The 26,887-nt window shown below is 35.1% G+C and overlaps 1 protein-coding gene across 2 annotated transcripts in view; it reads left to right on the forward strand.

The window, feature by feature from the left end:
- The window catches only part of MARCHF1 (membrane associated ring-CH-type finger 1), a 553,625-nt gene that overhangs the window by 247,484 nt on the left and 279,254 nt on the right, over positions 1–26,887 (forward strand). For both annotated transcript variants that reach the window (XM_077752739.1, XM_077752740.1), the window contains exon 5: positions 12,116–12,264. In XM_077752739.1, the coding sequence (XP_077608865.1) occupies positions 12,154–12,264 (111 nt within the window). In that variant the 5' untranslated portion in view covers positions 12,116–12,153. The remainder of the gene's footprint in view (positions 1–12,115; positions 12,265–26,887) is intronic.

Here is a 26,887-nt window from a genome sequence, read left to right on the forward strand (position 1 = left end):
CTTTTTTGTCAATACCACACTAACTTGATTAGTATAACAATATTAAATTTTGAAACTGGTAAGCTGAGTCCTTCATGTTTGTTCTTCACTATTGTGTTGGCTATTCTAGGTATTTTGACTTCCTATATAACCTTCAGAATAAGTTTGGTAATATCTAAAAAATAGCTTGATGGGATTTTGATGGGATTGTGCTGAATCTATAGCTCTAGTTATGATAAACTGATGTCTTAACAATATTGAATCTTCCTATATTCATGAATACAGAACATGGCTGCATTAATTTAGATTTCTCTTATTTTTAAAAGCAAACTATTGTAGCTTTCCATAAAGATCCTGTAGCTATTTTCTTAAGACTTAGATCTAACTATTTCTTTTTTTGGTGGTATTGTAAATGGTATTCCTTTTTCTTAATTTCAAATTTCAATTGTTCATTGATGGTATATAAGCATACCGGTATATTGGAAAGTGATTGGCTTCTGTATGTTGACCTTGGATCTTACAAATATTTCTTCTACTTGTTATCTCTTTTTTCTACTTTTGGTATTCCAATTAATACATATGTTTCATCTTTTGAAGTAATCCCACAATTCTTGGATGCTCTGCTTTTATTTATTTTTTTAATTCTTTTTTCTCTTTGCATTTCCTAGGAAACTTCTGTTGTCCTGTCAGAAAATTCATTGATACTTGGGCATGTTCAGTCTACTGATGAGCCTATCAAAGCATTTTTCATTTCTGTTCCAGTGTTTTGATTTCTAGCATTTACATTTGATTCTTTCTTAAAGTTCTCATTTCTCTGCTTATGTTACCCATCTGTTCTTTCATGTTGTCTCCTTTTTCCAGTTACAGCCCTTAGTGTATTAATTATAGATATCATAAATTCTCTATCTGATAATTTCAATATTTGTGTCACACATGATTCTGGTTCTAAAGCTTTATATGTGTCTTCAGATTTTTTTTCTTGCTCTTAGCATGCTTTCTCATTTTTGTGCTGAAAGCCACATATGATGTATCAGGTAATATAAGCTGAAATAAATGTAGCTTTAATGTGTGTTCCTGTTATCCTGGCTAGAAATTGGACCGCATTTAATGTTTGTGATAGCTGTAGCTATCAGATGCTACAGATTCTTCTTGTATCCTTGAGTTTGCCTGTCCTATGGACTTTGAGCCTCCCTAAGTACTCCTCCTCAAAGAGAGCTTGTATCCAGTTTTTTCAGCTGTAATCTACTATGATTGTCCTGAGTCTCTGCTGGTATGATGGTAAGGTACAGTAGATGAGAAGATTTTATATAAAATCATATGATTTTATGATTAAACCTAAGTCTTTTAATGGCTTGTGTTCCTGGGCTCAAGCCTTAACAAGTGTTTCTCAGCTTCCCTCCGCACCTTAGGTGAGGCAAGAAGGCTAGAAAGGCTTGGAGTGGGAGAAATGCCCTTCTTCATTCAGGTAGGTTAATATGACTCCAGATATTTTTCCTGGAAAATAAGTCTTCATTATAGGAGCATTGTGGGGACATTTCACAATGGTTCCTCTTCCCTTTACCCTGCTAGTGCCACAGTGGTGTCTTTCTCAGGTATTTATCACGAGATCTAGGTACGTTTCCTGGTGATAAAACCCAGCCAAGTGTGGCGCCCTCGCTAAGACTGCAGCTTCCAGGAAGTTCTCATTCTCAAGCTAGCCCACACTGTGCCTCCCATAAGAATTTTTGTATGTTACCACTAGTTTATGGTTTCGACAGCTTCTCTTTATGTATTCTGAAATTGGCCATGATTCTCTGTGTTCACTTGTCTCTCCATGTATTTGGGTAGAGGTTTGTTTTACAATTCACTCTCCGATGGTTCCAAGAAAAATAATTGATTTCAAATTTGTTCAGTTTTATCTTTTTGTAGAGATGGGAATGGTGATTTCCAAACTCTCTACATGTCAGAACTTAAAGTGGAAGTCCCTCACATTTCATTTTTTTACGTCCAAAATATTGGCCCAACCTTTGTGTTGAACGTTAAGCGTAGCGTAATCAGTTTCATGAAGACACTTCTTAGCTGTTACTAACAAACAACTCCTCCATCTCTGGTGTGGGTATTTATGTGTGACTTTTTCTCCATCTGCTGGGTCACTGCCCTGTCTATTAACACTGGAGGAATCACTGTCCCTGCAGTTTTCCCAAAATGCCTACCTGAAAGCTACCTCTTCCTCCTGTCTCTGACAGTCTTTAGTATCATTGTTCATATTGCTGCCAAACCTGTGTCTTCAGAAAACTTCTCTGCGCACTGTCTCAGCAAAGGATGCAATGGGAACCCCACTTCCTTTTATTGTGCCATTTCTTTGCTCATCATCAGGCCTTCTCACAAGGCTAGAGGAACTTCTAAGACATCACAGAAACATTGGTGCTTCTAAAAGTAATTGCAAGGTAGAGGAAGAATTGTTAAAAAGAAAACTGTGTACTAAATGTCCTTCCAATAGTTCAAGCAAAAAGCGCTGAAGAATTTAAACCTTTGCTATGAGCCAACTTATAATGTTTCTATTGCCTAACTTTACTCAAAAGAGAGTTCTTCTCCATTTTATTCATTTTATTAGCAATAATTATGTATTGGGCTCTATGTCAGAGTTACACATTGTACAGTACAGCTAGGAACGTCTCTCCATTTGAGGAACCTCACATCCACGTCATAGAGATCAGAAAGCCTTCATGAGACATCTTCGCTTTGTTGCTGGGTGAGCTGGGAAGACTGAGGCCTTGACTTTGCCCATCCCAAAGGTATTGCTGAAGGATCTTGGGTCTTGTCACGAAAAAGACTTCACAGAGGTACACAAAATATAGCAGATGAGCAACACAAGCAAGAAAGTTTACTGAAGCGAAAGCATGCTCTCAAAACGTGAGTGCAGGAGATTTGGGTTTCTATCTTTCATGGGCAATTGTTAGCAAGGGGGTCGAATATTCATTACTTGGGGCAGGGAAGCAGGATTTTATGCTTCTTCCTAATTAGTTCAGGGCTTTCCTGTCATGGCACCGCTATCTTGGGCCTGTCCAGTTTGATCCAACTACTTATGGAATGCTGCCAGGATATGCCTCTGACTGTCCCGACAGCTGGCCAGGACTTCTCACTGCTGGCCTCCAGTTAGAACCTAACTACCTACCTACTCTAACAATTTCATAGCAATAAACTTCACACATATAGGTATCTTCTCTGAGGTCTGTCTGGTCTAAAGACTTCCAAACTTCATCCTTGGCAGGAAGTTTCTGGTGGTCTTTAATATTCCAGGTCTTCAAGAACAATTCATAGTTTTGTGTTGACAACGTTCACACAGGGTTCCAGGGCAGTCACTGGTGTGCATTTTATAGTTTTCTGAGTAGCTAAGGAGTACTCTTGGAAAACACACACACACACACACACACACACACACACACACACACACACACCTGTTTAAGGACCAAATGTTAATTCTCAGAGATATAGCAGTCCAATGAGGAAGGGATGCATGTTCCCACCTGCCCCTTTTCTTCACTTACTTGCAAGTTGTTTCTTTCATAACGGAGATTGACTTCATCATTATTCCAGAGGCAGAAAGTGTTGAAAAATTAAGGTTTTGCATTTCTTACTGACCCTTAAGTAAAGAAATGTGTAGCAAGAACTCTAAAATCCTCAATTGAAAAGTACTTTCAGATCCTTAGATAAGGACTGTGCTCAAGTTCCAAATCTGAGTATGGTTTTCCTTATGGTGTGTGTGTGTGTATGGTGAGGGGAAGCTTTCTCAGTTATATGTATATGGTGAAGAGGGGGAGCATTTGGCTGAGCCCCTAACTATACTGGATAGGATATGGTTGGCAAATTTTAGAAAGGAAATAGTTAAGAAGGTAGAGAAACAAGGTAGATGCAGGCAACTGCATTTTTCTCTGTTGGGAAGATTAAATTATTTTAGGCTGGGGGTACGCTAAGGTAAGTGTAAGAAGTTTCACTGGGAGAAATAAGCAGGGCTTTCTCTCTGCCAGGTTGCATGGCTCCAGGAGCACCATTCACATGGTGTTTTATGGGAAAAGCATCCTTTGAAGCACAGCAACCATTTACATGGATTACGATGTGAATGAGCCTCCCAGAGTTGCACAACGCAGCTAGCAGTGGAGCAAACCTTTGGAATAGTCACAGTTTTAATTGTCAGGTAAACTGTTCATAATTTTATTTTCTTTGGAAAGTCATCTAAAATTGACCTTTTCCTTGAGCTGATACTCAGCCAAGTGTCTTTTCTCAAAGTTTCCATGGTAGTCATTGTACTGCTATCAAAAGCCAGTTTATTTGTTACGTACCCCTCCCAGCTCTAAGCGCTGGATCTCTTTAATCCCTGTACCAATACTTCCAAGCACAGTGTCTGGCACAAAGGGAATATTCAGTAAATGTTTCCTGAATTAAAAGTAAATCATTCTCCCTGAATATGCCCAATTGCCTTGCATTTTTTTCTTCCTAATTTTAATTTGTTGTCAGTTTAGTTCATAGAGAATGCACTGTGCTCCTATTTATTAAATTAAATATCTGCTTGAAGTAGCACATTAAAATTATGCTTAGTTAAATCTCAATTTCCTGTGATCATTATATAAGTTGCTCATTGCTGCATCTCACATTAGCTTGGTTTAATGGTTAGATAGCAATTAACATGAATGCTTAATGACCACTTTCCTATTCTGATCTATTACTAATGATACTTACAGTTTAAAGTGCTTTAGGGTTAATTTTAAATGCTCATAATTTGCCTACCCTTCTGACTGACACTGCATTCTTACAACTAAGACTGTAAGTGCTCCAAACCTGTGTAGGAAGAATGTTGGTCTGCAGAGGCTCAGCAATCCACATTATTAACCCTTCAGTTATCTCAAATCACCTAAACTGTCTCTGGGATTGCTACTTTATCATCAATGATGCAAAAATGATGTCTTTAAAATGAGACCTAGGTGTGAGGGTTCTGTGAAAACAGAAAAGATACTGCTTTGAGCAGCATCAATACCTTATTCACAGGAATTGATGAAATGAGATCTCTCCGTTTTCCCCATCCTCTCCCTCTCAATTTGCCGACAGCCAGGCTGCTTTCAAAGTTCGGCCATTTAAGCTTTGGTTTCTTCCAGTTAGAATTCTTTGATTCTAAAGTAGCTGGCAAAGTCAGTAAATGTTTATTATATAGCATGAGTTGTTAGACAAAATTTCTGTCTCATAGTGTGATGTTTAGTGTCCACAGTAGTGATGCAACCATCATAGGCACCTGCTATATTTTCATATATTCTTAATCCATGTAATAAAAAACTAGATGAAGCTATGGAATTGGATTGTTCTTAGCATTTTATACATTTTAGCTTTCATTATACATATTCCCATGAATACGTTCAAATTAAATGATAAGTTTTGTCATCTTCCACGCCCTAGCCATCTATCATTTCTTTCACCTCTTTCCCACAACTGAGAGTGAAGTGTCCGTGGTGAATATTCCATTATTATTATGAATACATTATTTAGATAAAAACCCTATGTATTTTATTTTGTTGAGTTGCTTAGCCTGCCTAATCATTCTAGAATTAAGATAATAATTGTCACATGCAAAAGAAAATTAGAATGCAGTTGACATTTTGTCACGCTATGTCAGCAAGTACGGCCAAAATTTAATAGCTCTTGCCATGATGACTTGTCAATAGTGGGTCAGCAGAACAGTTCTGAAGGATGATTGGTATGAGCCAGCTTCTGGAAAGACATCGGAGAACAAGAGGTGTAGGCAGTCCCCTTGGAATCAGGCAAATACACGTGCACATCTAACAGAGAGTCAGAATGATCCTAGTTACTTTCAGAAATTAAAATTCTCTGTAATGTTGCACTGAATGCAACTCAAGCTCAACACGAAAATATAGCTCTTCCATGCCTACTTCAGTCCCTACCAAAGAGCAGGGGGTTCATGTTGCCTGAATAAGGAGGAACATAGCTATATGACCACCACTACCACCACGAAAGCATGCTGCAAGTGAAATTAAACAGTTTTATTTAATCTCAAAAGCTGAAGGGGAAATAAGTTGGCTACCTTTAAAAACATATCCCAGAATGGGTACTGATGATACCATAGTTTTGTGGGCCACTTTATTATGCTTTTTATTCATGCATGAATTCAGCATTTTATTATAAGTACCAAAGTGATATTTAATTATAGAGCTAAAAATTTTTAAAGAAGGCAAATGACTTACAAGTAGAACATTTGTTTATACTTGATTAAACTGTTTTGGTCATTATGTATCATTTTCTCCTTGCCTTTGAATAAAGATACTCATTTTCATTTACTCTTAGCACACTTCAAAAAATGTAATTAAAAGCTGATGAGTAACCAAGATACTGTGTACTGGGAATGTGGAAATATTTACTTTCTGTGGAGTATGAATTAGTTGGATATGCAGATTTTGTGTAACACAGATAAGTATTTTCAATAAAACCTCAAGCAGTTGAAAGGTTGAACATTAATAATTTGTTGCTCATCCAAGCAATTGTTTTCAAGCTCCCTCACCATTTCCCTGTGTCTCAGGTGAATGATTCACTCAGAATAATAGTTTTATTAAGAAATCCATTCCATTGAGTATCTTAAACTTAATTTATATGAAAGGTTTTTTTTATTATTGAGGTATAATTGACATATAATATTAGTTTCCGGTATACAACAGAATGATTTGAAATATGCATGTAATATGAAATGATCACAAATCTAGTTTCCCCTCTCACCCTATAATGTAATATGCAAACAATATTATTAACTATATTCACCATGCTGTATGTTATATCTCCATTGAGTTACTTATTTTATGATTGGAAGCTTGTACCTTCTGACTTTTTTTTATCTGCTCCTCAGCTCCCCTTGCCTCCAGCAACCACTAATCTGTTCTCTGGATTTATGAGTTTTGTTTTGCTTATTCATTTATGTTGTTCCTTTTTATTAGACTTCACACTTAAGTGAAATAACACAATATTTGTCTTTGTCTGACTTATTTCACTTAGTGATGCCCTCAAGGTCTATCTATGTTGTCACAAATGTCAAAATTTCATTTTTTAAAAATGTCTCGGTAGTATTCCATTATATGTATATACCACATCTTCTTTACCCATTTAGCCATTGATGGACACTTTGGTTGTTTACGGATCTCTTCAAATTAGTGTTTTCATTTTCTTAAGATAAATACTCAGAATTGTTAGATCATGTAGTAGTTCTGTTTTAACTGCCATACTGGCTTAATAGTGGCTGCACCAGTGTACATTCCTACCAACAGAGCACAAGAGTTCCCTTTTCTCCACATCCTCACTTGTTATTTCTTGTCTTTTTGATAATAGCCATTTGACAGGTGTGAGACGATCTCACTGTGGTTTAGATTTGGGTTTCCCTGATGATTAATGATGTTGAGCATCATTCATGTTTTCGTGAATGTTTTCTTGTGCCTGTTGGCCATTTGTATGTCTTTTTGGGAGAAAGGTCTATTCAGATCCTCTGTTTATTTTTTAATCATTTTGCCGTTGTTGTTGTTGAGTTATACAAATTCTTTATGTTCTTTGGATATTCACCGCCTCATAATAGTATATATGATTTGCAAATATCTTCTCCCATTCAGTGGGTTGCCTTTTTCTTTTGGAGATGGTTTCCTTCACTGTGCAGCTTTTTATTTTGATGTGGTCCACTTAAGTTTTGCTTTTGCTGCCTCTGGCTTTGAAGTCAGATTCAAAAATATACCACCAAAAGTGATGCCATGTTTTCTTCTAGGAGTTCTGTGTTTTCAGGTCTTACATTCAATCCTTCCGTCTATTTTGAGTTAATTTTGTGTATAGTTTAAGATAGTGGTCCAATTTCATTTTTCTTTATATGTGACTGTCAGTTTTCCCATCAACATTTATTCTACAGACTGTCCTTTCTCCATTCTATATTCTTGTCTCATTTATCATAAATTAACTGACTGTATACGCATGAGTTTATTTCTGGGTTCCTTATTCGGTTCCATTGATTTATGTTCCTGGTTTTAGGCCAATACTGTGCTGTTTGATCACTGTAGCTTTGTAATAAGGTTTGAAAACAAGGAGCATGTTGCCTCCAGCTTTGTTGTTTTTTTTTCTCAAGATTGTTTTGGTTATTTGAAATCTTTTGTGGCTCCATACAAATTTTAGGATTACTTGTTCTCCTTCTATGAAAAATGCCATTGGAATTTTGATAGAGATTAGTTACATTGGATCTATAGATTTGTTTGGGTGACATGGACATTTTAGCAATATTCTCCCAATCCTTGAGCATAGATATCTTTACATTTATTTGTATCTTTTTCAGTTTCTTTCATCAGTGTTTCACAGTTTTCAGCATGAAGATCTTTAACCTCCTTGGTTAAATTTATTATGATATATTGTATTCTTTTTGATGCAGTTGTAAATGGGATAGTTTTTTTAATTTCTCTTTTTGATAGTTTGTTATAAGTGGATAAAACAATAGATATTTTTATTGACTTTGTAGATGGCAACTTCACTGAATTTGATTATTCTAAGACTTTTGGTTCAGTCTTTAGGTTTTTCTATGTATAAAATCACCTCACCCACAAATAATGATGATTTTAATTCTTTCTTAACAATTTGAGTGTCTTTTTTTTTTTTTTTCTTGCCTAATTGCTCTGGCTAGGATTTTCAGTACTATGTTGAATACAAATGGTAGAAACGGGCATCCTTGTCCTGTTCCTTATATAGGGGAAAAATTAAAACCTTTTCTACTGAGTGTGATGTGAGCCTGTTATGTATCCTTTATTATGTTGAGGTATATTTCCTATATACCTACTTTGTTGGGAGGTATTTTTTGAGAGTTTTTATTGAACATATATGTTGAATTTTCCCAAATTCTGTTTCTGCATCTATTCAGATAATATATGATTTTTATCCTTCATTTTGTTAATGTTTGATCATGGCGTATGCTCTTTTTAATGTATCATTGAATTTGTTTTGCTGATATTCTGTTTAGAAATTATGCATCTGTGTTCATTAGGGATATTGATATATCTTTTTTTTTTTTTTTTTTTTGTAGTATCCTTCTCCAGTTTTAGTATCAGGGTAATACTGGCCTTGTAAAAATGAGTTTGGAAAGATTCCTTCCTCTTCAGTTTTTGAGGAGAGTGTTAAACAGATAGGTATTAAATCTTCTTTGAATGTTTTGTAGAATTTACCAGTGAGGTCACTCGGTCCTAGACTTTTGTTTGAGGGAAGGTTTTGATTTAATCTCCTTGCTGGTAATTGTTCTATTCAGATTTCCTATTTCTTTATGATTTAGTCTTAGAAGATTTTGTGTTTGTAAGGCTATATACATTTCTTCTAGGTTATCCAATTTCTTGGCATATAATATTTCATAGTCTCTTAGGACTCTTTGTATTTCTTTGAGATCAGTTGTAACTTCTCTTTCATTTCTGACTTTATATGTATGAACTCCCTTCCTTTTTTTCTTGGTGAATCTAGCTGAAGTTTATCAATTTTGTTTTTCTTTTTAAATAACCAGCTCTTCGTTTTATTGATCTTTTCTGTTGTCTTTTTTTTTTTTGTCATTATTTCATTTATTACTGTTCTAGTCTTTATTATTTCCTTCATTCTTCTAACTTTGGGCATCATTTGTCTTTTTCTCTTTTTCTCATTCCTTTACATATAAAATTAGATTGAGAATTTTCATGTTTCTTGAGGTAAGCCTGAATATCTCTCTTAGAACTGCTTGTGCTGCATTCTATAGATTATGGCATGTTGAATTTTTATTTTTGTTTGTTTTAAGGTATTTTTAATTTTTTCTCTGACCCCTATAATGCACATGTTGTTCTGCTTGATATTGTTCCATGGGTCCTTTAAGCTGTCTTTACTTTTTCAACCTTTTTTTTTTTCCTTTTTGTGCTCTGTTTAGGTGAGTTCCATTCCCTGTCTTCCAGGTCACTGATTTTCTCTGCTCTATTAACTAGTCTGCAGTTGAACCCGTCTAGTGTATTTTTTATCATTCGGGTCTGTGAGTTCTTTTTGGTACTTTCTTATACTTTTTAAATCCTAGTTCAATTTCTTGTTCCTTTCAATCATTCTTCTCCCAAGATTGGTGAGTATCTTTATAACAATTATTTTGAAGTTCTTATTAAAAAAATTATTCCATATCACTGGCTTTTTTCCTGGGGTTTAACTTTGTTCTTTCATTTGGAACTTAGTCCTCTGTTCTCTCACTTTGTTTGACTCTCTGTCTCTGTGAATTAAGCTATCTCTCCCTGTCTTCAAGAAGTAGTCACAGAAAAATGGCAACTATTTCAGTGCCATAGGGTGATAGTCTGCCCAAAAGTGTCTTTGATTCTTTAGGTCCCATGGAGGCCAGAAACACAAGCCCCCACGGCCACCAGAACCTGGTGTTCAAGTGGCATCCCCTGAGAAAACTGTATGTACCTATTGCCTTTGATGGGGCCATGGGGGAAGCCCCAGACCAGGCCATGCATGCTCTTTGGGTCTAGCAGTGCAAGACTGTGGGGAAGTACTAGGCTGGAACATGCCCAACTGCTTGGGTGTATCAGTTCAGGGTTGACGGGAAATACCGGGTCGGTATAGGCAGTAATGACAAGGTATAAAGAGAGTGCAAAAATGTCACCCACCAGCACCTTTGATCCTGGAGAGAGTTCTAACATGCCCCTGACCCTCCAGAGATGCTTAAAGATTAGCCAGTAAATCTTTTTCGTGTATTGTCTAACCACTTTTGTACCTACTGCATTTGTGCTGGGTTCCAGGACAAGCAAGCCTCTGCAAGTCCTTTAAGTTTAAAGTTCCACTTTCCTATGGTCCCTTGGGTCTCCTATATATAAGCCTCTTTCGTTTTCAAAGCCAGACTTTTGAGGGCTTATGTCTCTGTGAGGGTCCCAAAGGTTGGGTAATGTGATGTGAGAATCATAATCCTTGTTTCTCAGGGATAATTTTTTTATACGTAGCTGTGGATTTGATGTGTGCATGGGAGGAAGTAACTCCAAGGTCTTCCTAGGCCGCCATCTTTGACCCGCACCCCTAAAGCTTTTTTTTTTTTTTAAATAAAATCCCTATTTACATTGTTCAGATCCATTTAGCTTTAGTATTTTGTCATTTAGAGTAATAACTCATCAATCCGTTAGTGCAACCTTTCTTTATGTTACTTTTCTTAGTGCTGTGAAATGTGCTATTTTGAATCTCTGAAATGTTATAAACCACCAGATTGCTAATTGCTTTGGATGCTGTGAAAAATAATTACTCCACATTATTTTTGATATTTAATTGACAGTGTAATGCATTTAACTAAAGACCTGCAATAAACTATTTCTAATTACTGAGTGTGCTGGAGTGGAAAAGTAGGCTGTAAAACTTTACAAGGGAAACCATGTTTTCTCCATTACGTTAAAAGTCATTGTTGATCATATTTTTTTCAGAGGCAAAAAACAAAAACAAAAATCTCCCCAAATGGAAAATTCTGGAAAGCTAGAAATAGTTGTGGAATACTTTTACTCAGGATACAGTAAGGAAATTTGTTAAATTATTATTTTTGAATAGACTGTACTGGTGATGGATGTGATGCGCTGCCTTTACCATGCTTGCACTAAAATTTCTCCTTCTTGAGTTGGCAGAACTTTATGAGGGAGATAATCATGTCACTGCCAGAATGAGAAATCTTTATCACTGACCTGTGTTCAATTTATTTTGCATCTGTAGGGCACAGCTGAAAAGCTATGCCTAATTTTAGATGTCATTGAAATATGTGGGTATATAGGAACTGGAAATGTTTTTGGCTCCCAAGGTAAGAACTTGTGTCATAAAGTAATTCTTGAAAATAACATTTAGAACTTGATGCAAGGAACTCCCACTGTCCAGAACTGTCACAAATTGGGGTGTAAAAGATGTTAGGCTCTTGAATAGATAATGTGCCGTTTTGATTGCCTGGTATCTAGGATATTATTAATAATCAGCATATTATTCTTTCCCTCCTCATAACCTCTGATTAAAATAAAATGTCTCCATTGGTACATCATTAAATTGCTTATTTAATTTCAATTATGTACATTTTCCAAAAGCAGACAACTAAAATAAGTGACCTGTTTCAGGGAATGTAAATTATTTTCAGAATTTCAGAAATTGAAAAGGGATAAGAGGAAGGAGAAAATGCTGGGCTGGTGTGAAGCGATAGCCCGTAACCCTCACAGAATCCCAAACAACACGCGAACACCCGAGATCTCAGGGGATTTGGCTGATGCCTCACAAACCTCCACATTGGTGAGTCGAAAAGTTATTTTTCCTCAAAATGGCTTGTATGTAAATGGAATGCTAAGGACATGTGGAAAGGGATAAGATTTTAAGTAAACGTTATACTTGGTTAAAATAGTATTTGCATTATAATTGTTCATATAGATTAGGTGTAATTTATATTAATAAAAATATCTAATGTCATATACTCTTAGAGTTTCGTTCAGGATAAACAAGTTCTTTTCCTTTGTCTTTCTTGGACATTGCCCCTCCATTGTTTGAGTGATCTTGAAGAGTTATTTAAAGTTCATATGTTGCATTCTAGACTGTGTAATGGAATCAATGGAGGAAACCAAGTACAGAGTTACCCAAAAGTAATGAAAAATCAGAATCATTCCTTCTGTGTTTTCCTACATATTCTAAATGTGTCTGAAGAGGGGATTAATATTATAATTTTATATCAAATTGTGAATTAAATATTGCAAAAATAATTTGAAGACTGAATCAATAATATACTCTTTCAGTTTTTGTTTTCTGCTTTAAATTCGAGTACTCAGCTTTGGATAGCTATTGTTTTCCAGTGATCAGGAAAAGAGTACTCATTAGCAAAGGGTGTTTTATGTGTTCTTTGTTTAGATTTGACTGCAACATTCTTCATTTTGATTTACAAAGAGGATAAATTCCATTTAGTCTCTAAGTTTCAAATTGATGTGTTAGATATATTTTAATTGTTGTTTTGTCATTTTATATGGACACAAGTGTTTTTCATTAGCCTGATTTATTAGTTGATGACCATATAATTAAATATGAGCAAAGATTTTAGGTATATTTTCTGCTCTTGAATTATTTGATAATTTCCATTATTTTAAATAGAAATAATGATCCTGAGCAAACATTACTGAGTGAATATCAGGAGAAACTATCTGAAGGAATAGACATTCAGTTGACAAAACACAGAAGCAGGAATCCCGCTTAAGTTCTGTCATCTTAGATTGTGAGGAGAGGGCCACGGGTATGAAGAAATGTGTGCAACACAATTAGATTGTCAAAGTTCTGGGAAATAGATTTTTTGAAAATATCATCTGTGCTTTTTCATCTTTCTCAAACACGATCTTTGATAAATTATTATTCTCAATAAAACTGCTTGGCATGAGTTAACCATCTAAAAATGTGTTACACAGTATTTATATATAAAGCTGGACTTTGTCAGGCATCAAGCAAAGGCTAAAAATTTTAAAATAAAAAAATACTATGCTTTTATTAGGAGGGCTTTAGTCTTTAATTTCTATTCCATAGAACCATAGATCCCATATGTTTGCACATATAGGTGGATTAGGAGGAAGCTAACGGAGGACCGTGGGGGAGAAGAAGGNTAACCCTGTTTTAAAAAAAAGAACCATAGATCAAAACCATAAAAAATTCTGAGTAAACATTTAGCCTGGTTTTCTCCTATAATTGGGTAATCTAATATTAGCTTAATTTTCCAGATGTAGACTGTGGGGAAATTAGTTGACTTTTCCAGTGTCACATAGCTAGTAAATGATTAAAAAAAAAAAAAAAAAAAAAAAAAAAAANTTTTCTTCCCATACAGATACTTTTAGTAGAAAGAAAAGCCATAATTTACCAATTTAATAAATCCAGCAATTAATATTTTAATCTCTAATGCTGTATTAGGTGGATAATCTCCAGCCACTGTAACATAATTTCAACACCTTAGCTTTTTAACATAGAAAAATAAAATCTCTCTCTTACGTCATAGGCAATGTGTCTTGGCAGCTTGCCTTCATTGTCAAATGATGATTCAAAGTTACATTCTCCTTTCCTTTTATCTTTTTATGCTGCCTCCTTAAACACATGGCTTCTTAGGTCCCCAAGGAAACCGAAGAGACTATAGGGGCCACTGTGTCTGTGCTCTATGGAGTAGCCTTGAATGTGTGCATATCCTTCCATTGGCCAAACCTAGTGTTATGACGCCCTCTGAACTGCAAGGGAAGCTGGTAAATGTTAGGAAGCTACATGACCAGGAAGAGCAGATGTAATTAGGGCACCTCTAGTCCATCTCTGCCAAAGACCTTCCTTCTGGTTCCTAAATATTCATGTCATGTTTCCACTCTCTCATGAAAAAGGATTATTTTCCAAAAGAAATAGCAAAAGTATTTCAGTCACTGGATTCAGCTCAAGTTCATGATGACTGTTTATTTATTGTTCTCATCAAATGATAATGATGGTGAATCACCTATGAATCAATTATCTGTATTTTGCAACCAGCTCCCAACATGCGTACGTACTGAATACATAGGAGAGGAGTAGGAAGAGGGAAACCACAGTAATACTCATGCTTGAACAAAGAGAACAGATACACGCGGAAATCAGAGGTGAAATCCTGCTGGACAGACATCATAAAGTCTCCCTAACATAGGGATCAGGGAGGATCCTTGAAGAGGCTTTGACCCTGCTCTATGGAACATCTTCTTTGTTTGTGGTTCTCTCTTGTCTCTAGATGTTCTTTCTGAGGTCTTCATTTTCTTTTATTTTCTTTGTCCACATTTAAAGTGCCTAGTTAGGGTTTTATAGCCTTAAAATATTTTGTCCCATTTTGGGAAAATTATGGGAGCATGAGTTGTTTTAAGTCTTAAATATTTTAAGGTTCATATTTCTGAGACCATGGTATTTTGAAACTACAGTTTTCAGAAATCTTCATACAATTCTTATCCATTTGCTCCCTGATAGTTCATGTGCCTAAGAAAGTTCTTTCTCGGATGCCCTTGACTTTTCTCTTCTCACATGTCTCTCTCTCAAGATGATGTTATCTTGAAAATTAGGCTGAAGAATTACATCCTTAACCTGATCTTTGTGCAGAGATACTTTATTCAACTGAGAAGTTTTACTCAGTGTCAGCTCTAAATCTCATATTTGCCTTGAGTGACTTTATACAAATGTAAGTGGTCACTGCATCTTTGTTACTCAACACTTACATCAGCATCATCTATTCCATCGTTTAGGGTTTAGAACAAGCCAGACATTTTGTCCAATAAGCCCCACAAAACTGTGGAGTCTCTCAATTCCCAGTCAAATCAGCTTTTACAAGTAGTTCCTGATCTTATAACACTTCGCTGAATGTAGCCCATCATTGTTAACATACATTATTAAGTTTTGTTTTTCAGTCTATTTTGATGTGCTGCCAGCCCAGCAGTCCCACTGTCTGCTTCTCAGGTTAATTCTATTAAAGAATAATAGCAGTTTTGCCAAGAGTTTTGCCAAAATGTCATGCAGATAGACGGGTTCCTACTTTTGAAATTGATTTCCTTGCCACCCATTGCCTAACCACTAAGTGAGATATTTTAGTATTTTGTTATGGTAGCACAGGTTTTGGCTACCAATTCCTGTATCTGAGTAGTTGTAAAAACTGGGGTGCAGTAAGGGGAATAGGCAACTTTAATTCTAACAAAGAATGTAATATGAACATTTATTTAATCAGCTCTTGGAAGACTGAAAAAGTAAAAACAAAAGCAAAAAAAAAAAAAAAGGGATGCATGTTTAGTAACTGCAAGAAGTAATAAATACCCACACAGAGAGCTAACATTGGGACAAGGCAGGAGTTATTTGAACCTAAGAAATTGAAGGAGAGGCCCCTCAGAACTGCCCCTTAGACTTTGAGGATGAATACTTTTCAGCTGATGCAGGGAGCTTGAGTTTAGGGGAGAGGCTCTGAGGATCTTAGACCTAGACTATGAAGGAGATATTCTTCTCAGTCCTTATATATTTAAGTAGGAGGAAGGGATGGGGGGTTGTGTAATAAGAATAGTTCCTTGAGTGTGAAGAAAATGTAGAAACTGGACCCACCTTCTACTGCTGACTTAAAAAGTCACTGCTGAGATGACACTAGCAGAAACAGGGTAGGCAAGAAGTGAATACGATTTCTCTCCCTGTCTTCCAGTTTCCATTAACACGAGTATTGGCAGAACCAGACCAAGTGGTAATGTCAAAGGAGAAATCTGGTCCGAAAGCCCCTACCTCCAGCAACTTGAAGTGGAATAGAGAAGAATTCATTTAGACCTAACTGGTATTAGTTTAGTAATCAGTAAAAAATTAAGAATAGGATCTTTAACAAATAAACTCAAAAATTTCGAAGGCTTAGCATGATAGAGGTTTGCTTTTGCTCATGAGTCACTCTGATAAAGGACATTTGACTCTCCAGCAGTGAATGCCAAAATCCCTTCCCTTCCACCTCTTGGGGCTACTATCTTAAACAAAGGATGTCTGAGTCTATCATATAAGGGAAAAAATATGAGTAGGTGACCATGAAAATATCTGGTTTAGTTTGGAAGTGATATGCATCACTTCCATTCTGATGCCCTTGGCTGGACATCAATGACATACTCCAGTGTATCTGTCAGAATGATAGGAAATACAGTTTTCCTATAGGACTAGAATAAGGAAATGGAGAGCGTTCAGCCAGACTCTACCACAAATGCATTTCTCTGAGAGGTAGCAGTTTTGTCCTATATTTCCATTTTGTATACCCATGCTTTTTATTCCTCTACTGTTATCCAGAGTAATGAAGCTTTCCTGTACAAATCATATCCCATCTAAAGATGATGATAATTAAGAGGAAAAGGAGGAGGCAGAGGGAGATGGCTGATTATTAAGTGCCAGGAATTTTCTAAATATTCTCATTTTTAAGGCTTACAAGAATCTGATGATGTAGGTATAATCACTATACTTATTTTATAGATGAGGAAACTGAGGCATAGAGAAATCTAAAAACCTGCCCAAAGTGACCTAGGCAATATTGGTGAAAATAGGATTCCAGCAATCCAAGCAGTCTAAATCTGGTGGGCCACTCTATCATGTCATTATTTGAATTGTATACATGTAGCTAAACACAAAGACTGTGAATGAGATAATACATTGTAGTGTAGCATAAAGACAAATAAGGTCTTTTCTTTATAATCTCATGATTGCATGTGATGAGTTATTCTCTGCACTATGCGGACATATAAATATGGCCAATTGTATAGCCATTTTCACCACTGTGTCATCAATAACTGAGCTAATTGAAAAGAATAGAGTTTTTTAAATATCTATAAAGCAATTCAAGATGCCTGGTTTTTAAATTCAGAAAATATTTATTTAGCTTAAATCTTTCAAATTGAATACAGACATTGAGGGGTTTGAGAGATTATGCTTTTTAAGCAGCCATCTTCACAAGAGCACCCAAAGGCTGGGAGAGCCCCTTTGGGAAGAAATCTATCTTTTAAATTGATTTCAGCAGTTTACACATTAAAAATAAAAACAAAACACCCTATACTGACTGTACCCATAAGCAATATCCTGAATCAAATCAGAGTTTCAATATTAAACTTTAAAATGAGGGCAAAGGAGATCATAATAATCAGAAATAAGAAAGCGAGCAATTTTGTGAGGAGCGGAGTTGAGAAAAGTGTATGGAAGTCAAAATAGGGAGATCAAAAATGCCACCTTAGATAGTCAGCAAGGACTCCAAAGAAAATTAATTTTCTGTAATCAATAAATGAGTCTTTGAGGCCATAAGTGGACTATCGTTAGGTAGAGAAAAGAACAAAGTGTCACTTAGTGTTTGATGAGGTGAATCGCCACTTCCAAACACATATGCATCATCTCAGGGCATATTTTGCATCCTTCTGTGTGCATGGTTCAGGAGGAGGGGCCTTCAACTTTAGAACAGATGAAAAAGGAGACACTAGATAAGTAAGCTTCCAAGGAGAAGTATGTAATACAGATACATACATTCAAATGAAAAAAAAAAAAAAAAGGATTTGCAATAAGATATATACCTATATAGCTTTATAATTTCCAAAGCATTGTTTCATGTGCATTGTTTCTTTTCTTTTTTTTCTTAATGTTTTATTTATTTCTAGGAGAGAGAGAGAGAGAGAGAGAGACAGCGTGAGCAGGGGAGGGTCAGAGAGAGAGGGAGTCACAGACTGAAACAGGCTCCAGGCTCTGAGCTGGCAGTCAGCACAGAGCCCGATGCGGGGCTTGAACCCACGAACTGCGAGATCATGACCTAAGCGAAAGTCGGACGCTTAACAGACTAAGCCTTCAGGGCGCCCCTCATGTGCATTGTTTCATTACGGTTCACAACCATACTGAGATGAACGTGATCCAAATTTAATTATTCAAATGGGTAATGATATGGTGATGTTCTTAAGAGTTTTAGGCAAATCACTCCAAATCATAGGCCGCAGGTGTTCTAATTTCTGGGTTATTTACATACAACACCCATTATGAGAAGTTAATACTATTGTTTGCATTATACAAGTGAAAATACTCTAACTCAGAAAGGTCAAATAATTCCTTTCAGTAGCAAGTAAGAAGGGAGAAATGGTAACTGATTTCTGCCTGATTTTAAGCCTTAAGATTTTTCCTATTTGCTCTAAAGTTTCTCTTAGAATAAGACATAACTTACTGATAATACACATTTACAAAATCTAATTGTAGTACCTTCTTACACAGTCCTGTGTTTTTTAATAAAACGTCATTGAAAAACATTCATGTTTCATTGTGTTATAATCTTTTGTTTTCAAAATAGAACAGTTATGTTGAATGTTAGAGTTCCATACTTATTGGACTTTTGAAAAATCAGAAATGAGAATATTGTACCTTTATTTTTACTTCTTTTAGAAGCATGTAAGTGGGTTGTATGTTTTAGTTGAAGAATCATATCGTTATCACCTTTCTGTTATTCTTATTGCTCATAGGCTGTACTATTATTTCCTTGGTTTTATATTAAACTGGACCACTTGGATATTTGTGTAATATAGAAAAAAATCAGCACCTGAACTTGAGACTTTTTTGTTTAGGATCCCATTCTTTATCATTGATGAATATTGACATCCCCTGGGCATCATACAGAAAATGAATAAATGCATAGAATTTGTATCACTTTAATTACAAGTGATCTCACCATTTAAATAAACAATAATATCACAAAAGAGCAATATTTGATGAAAACAAAGGAAATAAGTCAGGTACAGTTTTTGCTATAGATAGATGAATATAACGTTTTTGCCTTATTCTATGCCATAACTTGTAAAAATAATGTGGAGTAGATATCATTTGCTATGCATAGCCATATCCAAGTCTAGTAGTTTGAAGTATTTTGTGATAAAATTCACAAAATGTTTTGAATTGTGTGCCTTCTATTCATACCATTCAGCAGTGGAATTGGTTGAGCTGGTTAGAGTATGTTGTATTGAGACTAATATATAATCTTGAATGACCAAATGGGGCGAAGAGTTACATCCTTTTGATTATTGACCATAAATTTTGATCCAAGTTGACTGTTTCTACACAGATGTTAACATATCAAACTGAGGAAGAAAGTAATCTGCTTCATCAATTAGTAATTGGGAGATTATGTTTATTATATAATTTAAGGAGATGAGAATGAGGGTCATATATGCATTCTTCATAGATCTAAATTATACACTTAAAAATTTCTTTTTCTAGATCTTTCCATGGTTAGCTTTTTCGTTTGGACCTTAGCATATCTATCCTAACAACCTTGACTAGAGTTGCTCCTAGTATGACACCCAATTATGCCTCACCCATTCATTATTCCAGTTCTGTGTTGTTTTTATTCACAGACTTTANCACTTTAATTTAATTTAATTATCTCACCATTTAAATAAACAATAATATCACAAAAGAGCAATATTTGATGAAAACAAAGGAAATAAGTCAGGTACAGTTTTTGCTATAGATAGATGAATATAACGTTTTTGCCTTATTCTATGCCATAACTTGTAAAAATAATGTGGAGTAGATATCATTTGCTATGCATAGCCATATCCAAGTCTAGTAGTTTGAAGTATTTTGTGATAAAATTCACAAAATGTTTTGAATTGTGTGCCTTCTATTCATACCATTCAGCAGTGGAATTGGTTGAGCTGGTTAGAGTATGTTGTATTGAGACTAATATATAATCTTGAATGACCAAATGGGGCGAAGAGTTACATCCTTTTGATTATTGACCATAAATTTTGATCCAAGTTGACTGTTTCTACACAGATGTTAACATATCAAACTGAGGAAGAAAGTAATCTGCTTCATCAATTAGTAATTGGGAGATTATGTTTATTATATAATTTAAGGAGATGAGAATGAGGGTCATATATGCATTCTTCATAGATCTAAATTATACACTTAAAAATTTCTTTTTCTAGATCTTTCCATGGTTAGCTTTTTCGTTTGGACCTTAGCATATCTATCCTAACAACCTTGACTAGAGTTGCTCCTAGTATGACACCCAATTATGCCTCACCCATTCATTATTCCAGTTCTGTGTTGTTTTTATTCACAGACTTTACCTGAAAATATTTATATAAATATGAATGCATTGTGGCTTATTTTCTGTTTCTCTACACTTGGACATAAGATGAAAAAGGGAAGATCTGTCTTATTTACCTCTGTACCTGGTTTTGGAACATAATAGGAACTTAATATAATTTGTGGAATGGATAAACAGCTTGAGCAGAGAGCATGAACTGAGTGAAACCGAGTTTTGTTTATTTATAAAGCTCTAATAAGTGTAATATCTCATATATTAAATCAGTTCTTCTTATTAGAAATGCCATCTGCTTTAAGATATGGAAGACCTCATCTTAAAGATCAAACAATTCTGAGATGGTTTCTATGACCACAATATACAGTTAAGTTTGGAAACTAAAAGTATGATTATAAAAAGTATATTCTGCTGAAATGAGATTCTGCCTTTAGTAAAAAGTTAGTATGGGAGGTAGTTTACTCAGTGCATAAGACAGTGAAATGCAAATTTGTCCTTATTAAGAAATCACAGTTGCCAATTAATATTTGCCAGTCATTGTCCTCACTCTTCCCAGTTGTGCCCATCGCTCACTTTTAGTCTTACCAGGCTAAAGGAAATCAGACACCTAACCATAGAAAATGAATTGCTATTGCCTCATAAACATTACCTCTCTTAGAAACCAAATAAAAGGGAAGTAGAAACAGGAATTTGAGTATATTAGATTTCTCATTAAACCCAGTGCCTTATTTTCAACAGACTCACCCTTATTTCTCTGAGCACATGGGCCAGTTGCTTATTGTGTAGTGGTCTTTATGGATTCTGAAAATAACTTATGTCAGGGCTGATAGAATTTGCAGAGTTTTTTCAACCTCATTGTCTTTTCCCTTTTAATTCTTTCTTATTTGATCATTTATCAGTTATTGTTTTTAATCGCTATTACAAAGCCCTTACTAAGTACTGCCAAAGGCAATAGTGAATGAAATCTAAAATTTTATTAGAATAACTATAAAACACCAATGAGAGAAATTAAATAAAGGACATTATGCCTTTCAAGAGCTTTGATTTTTGTAAGAAAGTAAAATCATTAAAAATATATCCCAGTGGTTGTTATGGAAACAGATTGAGTTGAAGAATGCAAAGAGGGGAGACTGGTGCTTCAAACATCACACTAGGAAGAAAAATTACATTCACTGTGCAGCTTAAAGTAGTGTGTTAACTTTAATTGTATAGTTACTGAACAGTGTCAAAACATGATCATTTACAATAGTAATAATTGATCTAAAAGCGCTCCTCACATGAAGAGATCTTTTCCTCCAAGGAGTAAATCACAAGATCATGTTCAATCTGCTTGTTATCAAAATGTGTCATGTCTGTCGTTTAATTTAGATATAAATTAAATTGTGAGCTCATCAAAAAGATGTGTAATTCCCAGTAGTTATTGAATTCTACTCTCTGTATGATATTGAGAGCACACTGATTTTCAGATATTTTAATTTCATTACCTGAGGACCAATGAGCAGAGTTGCATATAACCAGATAGAGAGGTCTCCTGTGTGTGCGGAATTGAGGCACATTGTTTTTCTCCGCTCACAAGTGACACTGATGGCAAAGATTTCTCTTTGTCCTTGCTTTTGTGGTAGTATTTTGTGCTTTATACAGAGGGAACAGGTTGGATAAATTGCCTTGATATTTGTCAGATCAGCTTGTTTTTGCCTCAGAATAAAAACTGTACCTAGAAATAAGTGGACCATGTCAGAATAGTTAAATATTCATTTAACTAGTCTCTATTGAGAGTCAGCTCTGTACCAAGCACTATACTATGCAATAATTGTATATTATTGGGGGGAAAAAGACACAGTGCATAACCTCAAGAACCTAGTGAAGAAAGCCAGTAATGCCTGGGTCAAGAGTAGAATGGGGTGTACACAGGGTATTATAGGAGCCCTTAGATGGGTACCTAATCCAGCTGTGGAGGTTAGAGTGTTCCCCTTAGACCACTAAGAGTTGGTGATATAAAGAGGATAGTGGTGTGGGAAGAAGAGGAAGGGGCATTTTATGAGTCTATATAAATATTTATCACGGAAAAATTAAGCCTCTGTATGCTGTTTGCTTTTAAAGACTTATCAGCTATTTGGTGTAGTAAGTAAACAGAATCGTCTTTAAGAACAAAGTTAGAGAAGTACATTTAAACTAAATACTAAAGATTGTACTTTCTATGGGTAGTGAAATCAAACAAAATATTATATATAATTTATTCAGCCTTAATATCCAACATATAGTCTTTAAAAAAATTTTTTTAATATTTGTTTTTGAGAGAGAGTCAGAGGATGATTAGTCAGGTGGGAGAGGGGAGGGCAGAGAGAGAGGGAGACACAGAATCCGAAGCAGGCTTCAGGCTCTGAGCTGCCAGCACAGAGCCCATAAGGGGCTCAAACTCGCTGACAAGAGAAGTCACAGTGACCAAGAGGTCATGACCTGAGCTGAAGTCAGACAATTAAAGGACTGAGCCATCCAGACACCTCCCAAAACATAGTCTTAAATATTAGGCTCTTAGCAGCACCGCCATTAATTTAGTGGCCACATAAAGGGTAGGCTCCATTGAGAGAACAGAGAGTCTTCCCAGTGAACTGGGCAGAGGAGCCACATGTCAAAATGCCTTCTCTGGGAAGGAAATATGTAGTGAAAATGTATATAGATTTGCTCACTTGACAAAAGATACAGTGAGAAAATAATACAATAAAAATTAACATAGATTAGATACATACTATGTACCAGGCACTGTTTTGAGTATCTGACATGTTAACAACTCATTTAATCCTTGCTACAGGATGGTGTGAAATGTATGAAATCTCCATTTTCCTAGCAAAGAGGTAACTTGCCAAGTTTACCCTGCTAGGAAATCTCATTCTAGAATCCATGTTCCACTTTAGTATGCCACAAAGAATATGCCCAGGGAAAGATAAAAACACTGATTTTATTAGAAGTAAGTTTAATTGAGATTCACATTTAAATCTGAATTTGTTGCACATCTTGTAGAATACATTATATGTATTATATTGCACATATTACATTGTGTGTATGTAATGTGTATATATGTTGTGAATAGATTGCATATTATACTGTATATATGTACACCTTGTGTGTATGTGTATATATGTAATGTATATACCTTGTATATATATAATATGTGCACATTACATATTAATATATATTTTTAATTCTTATAAGACCTCTATAATATAGATATCATATTTCCCATTTTACAGATGGGAAAACTTAGGTTTTGGCTAAATATTTGCCAAGGGGATTTATCTGGATTGAAAATAGGTCAGTTTAGTGCATGTATAGGAGTGGTAATCTCTTCTGAGATTTTTATTTGCACCTTTAAATGTTAAAGTGCAAATGAAATACAGTTTTAAATAGTGCTTTAAATGAATTTGGAGATGAGAAACACACTTTCTGGATTTATGTTTGAAACAATTGATTGGTTGATTATCCCCTTGGATACTAATAATTATCAACTACATTTCCAGGGAAAGGGATAAGCTTGTTTAAATATTCTCTCATGTTGGCTTAATTTGTTTTAACTATTTAGCACAGTATCATCCAGTAAAATGTCTGTTCAACATATGAAGCAAATCCCTTAGGTTAAAAGCAACCTTTTAGTTGATGGCCTGTTAAATTATTTTTATGTCACCATAGTAATTGTCAACTGTAATTATTAGGTGGAAAAATTCATGAGTACAGCTTTGTAACTCCACATTAGGAAACCAGCAACTCAAATACAGATATGGGAACTTAGACAACTGGTTTCTATGTGTTCGATGCAGCCTACAGGAATAAAATTTAATTTAACGATCCAGTAATTCTTTAAAGATAAAAAATGAAATAGCTTTCACACTGCAGTTACCAACTTGTCAACTTTCACAGATACATCATCACACCAACCAAATTTTATTACACATATTGCGATGACGGCAAACAAAAATTGGTTGTCTTGTTTTCATGGGTTGAGTAATTTCACATATGGAAATTAGACAGACTGGTGCTATTCAGTGTGCATGGCATTGTTGATGTTGTTATTGCCTCTTCACTATGTAAGAATAAACTTAAAATTAGTGCAGTTATGTGCATAGTGTTTGAAATCAAAGCCCAGAACCCCACATTCACTATATTTTCTGAAATGTCTTAGGATTAGGTCCACTGCTACTGGCATGTATTAATTCTTTTACAGAGACATTCTTAAAACTTAGTGAAAAACGTTTAAGAAAATGTTCTTTTACCTAGTTTTTATGCAGTGTGTTTGCTAATCTTTGTACCATTATAATACGTTGATTTTGCTACACACAAGTAAATGCAGAGCAAAGATTAGAAATAAGTCTGCTTCTCTATAAAAAATTGATTTTATTTTACCCTTTTATTTAAAAGGGACAAAGTGATGTTCTCTTATTACATTAAAAATATCTATCTCAGATCACCTGCTTTTCTTTAATGCTTGCCTTTCTATTCAAATGTGTACTTCCCTTTTAGGGTAGTGGTTTACCCCTTTGTCTTCCTGAGGCCCCAAAGAAGGATTACATAAATGTACAAAAAAGAATAAACCCATGACAGTGAAAAGAGATTTCAATAAATTTCAGAAATATGGAAAGAATTTATTTCATTTCTCTATAGTTTTGATTAGTGACGTTTTTCTGGAAATATGTTCATTTCAACCAAATAATACTAGATTCCCAAACTTATTAGCATAAAATTGATGATACTATCTTTTGAAGTTTATTTATTTTTGAGAGAGAGAGAGATAGCAGGGAAGGGGCAGAAAGAGAGGGAGAGAGAATCCCAATCAGGCTTCATGCTGTCATCACAGAGCCCAACATGGGGCTCAATCTCACAAACTATGAGATCATAACCTGAGCTGATATCGAGAGTCGGATGCTTCACTGACGGAGCCACCCAGGCACGCTAGTCATATTACTTTTTAATGCCTGTAAGATCTGTAATGATGTCTTCTTTTCCTTTCGGATATTGATATTTTTGACTAGTCTCCTTATCATGATATTCCTTGCTAGTTATCATATTTAAAATGATAAATTTTATATTTTTCAATTTTTTATTGTATATTTTGTTAGCAACTCTATGGAAGTATATTTTATCTAAAGTGTGCGATTCAACAATATGTAGTATATTTTCAGAGATGTACAACCATCAGAGCAATCTGATTTTAGAACATTGTCGGCATCCTCAAAAGAAGTTTTTACCCGTTATCGGTCACTCACCAACCATCCCTATGAACCCCCAGACTTAGGCAGCTACTAATCTACTTTTGTCTCTGGATATCTCCTACAAATGGAATTATACAATATGTGGCCTTTTGTGACTCATTTATTTTACTTAGCATGATGTTTTTGAGGCTCGGCCATCTTGGAGCATGTAGCAGTACTTCATTCATTTCTAGTGCCAAGTGGTAGTCCATTGTATGAATACGCATTTTGTTATTCATTCATCAGTTGATTTGGGTTGTTTCCACTTCTTTTTTTAAATTTTTTAATGTTTTATTTATTTCTGAGAGAGGGAGAGAGACAGTGTGAGCAGTAGAGGGTCAGAGAGAGAGGGAGATACAGAATCTGAAGCAGGCTCCCGGCTCTGAGCTAGCTATCAGCAGAAAACCCAACACGGGCCTCGAACCCATGAACCATGAGATCATGACCTAAGCCATCCAGGTGCCCTGGGTGGTTTCCACTTCTTGACTATTGGTCAAGATGTTATGGGCATTCATGTACAAATATTCATATGAACATATATTTTCATTTTCTTCATTAGATACTTACAAATACAATCAAGAGGTCATATGGTAACTCTGTATTTAACAATTTGAGGAACTGCCACAGTATTTTCCATAATGGCTGTACCATTTTAAATTTTCACCAGGAATGTCTGAGGGTTTCAGTTTTTCTACATTCTCTCCAACATTTGTTATTTTCTTTTTAATTTTAACCATCCTAATGGGTATGAGGTAGTCATTGTGATTTTGATTTTTAACTTGCCTAAAGCCTAGCAATGGTAAGCATGTTTTCAGGTATTTATTTCTACCCATAACCCATATATCTTTGAAAAAACTGTCTATTCAATTATCTTTTTATTACTGAGTTATCAGAGTTATTTGTATGTTCTGGATACAATTCCCTATTTAATATACATATGTGTGTATGTATATATATTTAATATACATACACACATATATAATATATATGTGTGTATGTATATATATTTATATACATACACACATATATATTATATATGTGTGTATGTATATATATATATATACTTTTTATTTTTTTTTTTGTA

This window comes from Crocuta crocuta, unplaced genomic scaffold (assembly GCF_008692635.1).
Source record: "Crocuta crocuta isolate KB4526 unplaced genomic scaffold, BGI_CrCroc_1.0 scaffold346, whole genome shotgun sequence".
NCBI classification, from domain to species: Eukaryota; Metazoa; Chordata; class Mammalia; order Carnivora; family Hyaenidae; genus Crocuta; species Crocuta crocuta.